A 3468-nucleotide genomic window follows, 5' to 3' on the forward strand; every position below is an offset into this window, starting at 1 on the left:
GAGGCTAAGAGGAAACTACTCAGAGACCACCAACGAAAACCAAAGGCAAGAACTGAGACCCGGAGATGATAAATTGACATGAAAACCGCCAGACTATAATCCCAAACCCCCCAGAGGAGAGAGAGGAATAGTAGGAGCTGCCTCTGGATGGCCGAGTTAAGCTTCCGCGTCAAGGGCCAAGAGACTTCAGAGAGAGCCGTAATTTGAGTTGAAGCGAGGGGATGAGCTCAAAGAGACAATTCGCAAGGCATCAACGCAAACTCAGAGCAGTGCCTCACCTTATACTTGCCCGACCTTTCTCGAAAAACCACTTCCATTACTACTACATTGATGATTGCCGTCATCTCTTGCAGGTTGTAGCGTGCGGACGGAGGAGCCATTGCAGAGGACAGGAAGAATGAACTAGGGCCACCTAAAGGAGAGCCGCTGTAACCTGCCTTGCGTGCATGCCAAGCGCTCTCCTGATTGCCAATATTTAACGCGGCGTACTAGGTGGGTAGGTGTCGAGTTTCCTCGCCCCACCCCAGTCTTTTCATATTGATTGCCGCCTCAGTCACCCGCATCCGGGGGAGCTGCATCCTTTTGGACCCAAATGGTGCATTCCTGGGCTTGATCATGATTCTGAATGATGTCTATAGTTCCTGTGAGTATAGTGCTCTCCGCATCCACTCCCAAATTGGCAAGAAGATCCGCAACCTTGTTGCCATTCCTCTTGACATGATTGAAGATAATGGCTGGATTATTATGGAGAAGTTGTTCTATGGCCTCCAGTCTGGCCTCAAGCCTCCAGCTATTGGCTATTTTCCTCGCATGGGTACCATTTTGAAGTTGTTTGACCATGTTGATAAGGATTTGGGAATCGCCTTCAATTTCCAGGGGCTGTAAATTGAGATCTCTGGAGATGAGAAGCCCTTGCCAGAGTCCCTCCAGTTCCGCCGAGTTGTTAGTATCCCAGCCTATATTCCCAAAGTAAATATGGAGAGGTGAGCCTTCATGGTTTCTGAAAATACCTCCAAATCCTGCATTTCCGGGATTACCCTTAGAAGCGCCATCAAAATTGAGCTTGATTGTGTTCTTTGGGGGAGGAGTCCAGGTGTCCTTTTTATTGTTGTTGTGCACGGACTGGGCTTGAATTTGAGTTCCCTCCGAGAGTTGCAGATTCCAGTTAGCCCAAATGGCCTTCTCGTTTGCGGTGGAGGGAAAGTCGTCCTGAGTCCAGCTGCGAAGCGCCAAGGTCTCTTTGAGGTTATGGCAGAGGTTGCCCCATATGATCTCCTGCGGAGTGCTTTGATCCTTAAATATGCGCTTATTCCTCTCTTTCCAGATAGTCCAGAGGAGGAGACCAGGAATTATTCTCCATAAATGGTTGAGAATTTCACTTTTGTAAGGGTTCTGTTGCCACTGGCGCAAGGAGTCGAGGATGTCTTCCAACCTTCTGCATTTTCTTTGACACCGAAAGCTAGCCTTCTCCCACAATTGATTGGCAAGAGAGCAAGAATCAAGGAGGTGCTGGATAGTTTCCTCCTGGGATTTGTAGTTGACGCACATAGAGGGTCCATGAAAGTTCCTATATCTGAGATTGTCCCAAGTGAGGATTTTCCGGTGCCCGACCAGCCAAAGGAAAAGGGAGACTTTGGGCCAAATGCCTGAAGACCATATTCTGCTCCAGATGGGATCCAGGGGCTCCGGATCCGTGCAGATGATTTTATAGGCCTCTTTTGTGGTAAAGGATCCCCTAGGTGAGTAGCCCCATCGAAGAATGTCCTTGTCCTCTGAGTATCTGATTCTCCGATTTTGGAGCTCCCTCTCCAGATGCTGCTGAGTTTGGTGATCCGCGTTCTCAATTATTCTATTACTGTGCTTCCATTGTCTATACCCCTGTTCTGTCTCCTGAATCCAATTCTGCCATACCTCTTCCTGTAGCTGCCCTTCCCTGTAGTGGTTTGGAGGCTATTCAAGTGTGCTGTAGAGCTTCGGTAGCTGATTCCATGCATCCATCCAGAACCGCGCTGATCGACCATTTCTCACTTCCCAGAAACTATGTTGCTGGATCATTAGGTAATGTTGTTTAGCGGCGCTCCATATAAGAGAACCTTTTACAGTGGGTGTGTATCTGATCAGGTCTTCCTGCGGTCTATGGTTGGCATATTTAGTAGTCCAAATGGTTGCCCAAGGCTTGTTGGGAGCCGTTAGCCATTGCCACCAAATTTTCGCGCACATGATTGTGTTGCTGTGACTGGGGTCCCTTAAACCTATGCCCCCTTTTTCTTTAGGCTTACAAACTGTGGTCCATCTTACCAAAGCCCATTTGCGATTAGTTCCTGTTGCACCCCAAAGGAAGTTGCGCTGAAGGGCCTTTATTTTTTTGATAACCCATTTGGGTGCAGCCAAGATTGAGAAAAGGTAGAGCGGCATAGCCTGAAGGACAACTTTGATTAGCACCAAACGACTAGCAATGTTCAGGGTTCTATGAGTCCAGAGATTTAGGCGAGATTCAAGCTTCTCAAGGAGCATACGCCAAGAAGCATGCTTTAGGGCCGAATCAATGAGGGGGGCTCTGAGGTATTTAGAAGGAAGAGAGTCTATGGAGAAGCCCAGGATTCGAGCAATGGCAAATTGGGTGACAGGGGGAGTGTGGAAGAAGAAGATCTGCGATTTAGCCTTATTGATACTGGTGCCTGATGCCTCAGAGAAGTCATTCAGCAGGGATTTGAAAAGAGAGGCTTCCTGAACTGAAGGGTACCCAAAGAGCATATTGTCATCCACGAATTGTTGATGAGAGATAGCTGGCAAATTGTGAATGGATAAACCTTTGAGTTGCTGGGAGAGGAGGGCTTGCTTGATGTGGCGACCCAGGCCTTCTGCCATTAGCACAAAAAGGAAAGGGGATAGAGGATCTCCTTGCCTGATTCCTCTAGAAGGGCTGAAAGGACGGGAAGGGATGCCATTTATGAGGATGGAGAAAAAAGTTGAAGAGATAAGGCTCATAACCCATCGCACCCACATAGGCGAGAAACCAAAAGTTGTTAACATTTTTTGTATATAAGTCCAGTTGAGCTTATCAAAAGCTTTTGAGAGGTCGAGCTTGAGAATCATACCTGCTTGTTTGGAATGCTTGAGGGAGTGTATGATTTCATGTGTGAGGATGATGCCATCCAGAATCTGTCTTCCTTCCACGTAGCCCGATTGTTCCGGCGAGATGAGCATGGGCAATAGCGGCTTTAACTTGTTGGCGATGACCTTGGATATCACTTTGTATATTACATTACAGAGTGCAATTGGACAAAAAAATTTCGGGGTTCTAGTGGTCTCTTCTTTAGGGACCAGCGCAATGAAGGTAGAGTTGAGTGAGGGCAAAAGCCAATGAAGAGTGCGCGATTCCTCCACCACAAGCCAGACCTCTTCTTTTATCAACTCCCAGAAAGTGTGGAAGAATGTAGTGGTGAAGCCATCCGGGCCAAGGGCTTT

At 47.8% G+C, this 3468-nt stretch overlaps 1 protein-coding gene across 1 annotated transcript; it reads right to left on the bottom strand.

Annotated features, from left to right (window-relative positions):
* Nucleotides 1-549: 549 nt before the first annotated feature.
* Nucleotides 550-1548, bottom strand: LOC149187890 (uncharacterized). The gene has a single exon (XM_089409816.1). The coding sequence runs from the start codon at nucleotides 1546-1548 to the stop codon at nucleotides 550-552; it is 999 nt and encodes a 332-aa protein (XP_089265942.1).
* Nucleotides 1549-3468: the final 1920 nt, after the last annotated feature.

This window comes from Pinus tabuliformis, chromosome 3_1, assembly GCF_031772625.1.
Source record: "Pinus tabuliformis cultivar Carrire ecotype Pingquan chromosome 3_1, CPIR1, whole genome shotgun sequence".
NCBI lineage: Eukaryota > Viridiplantae > Streptophyta > Pinopsida > Pinales > Pinaceae > Pinus > Pinus tabuliformis.

What these genes read in the sequence shown, in the direction of transcription:
- LOC149187890 (XM_089409816.1), bottom strand. Translation starts at nt 1,548, where the DNA reads ATGTGCGTCAACTACAAATCCCAGGAGGAAACTATCCAGCACCTCCTT.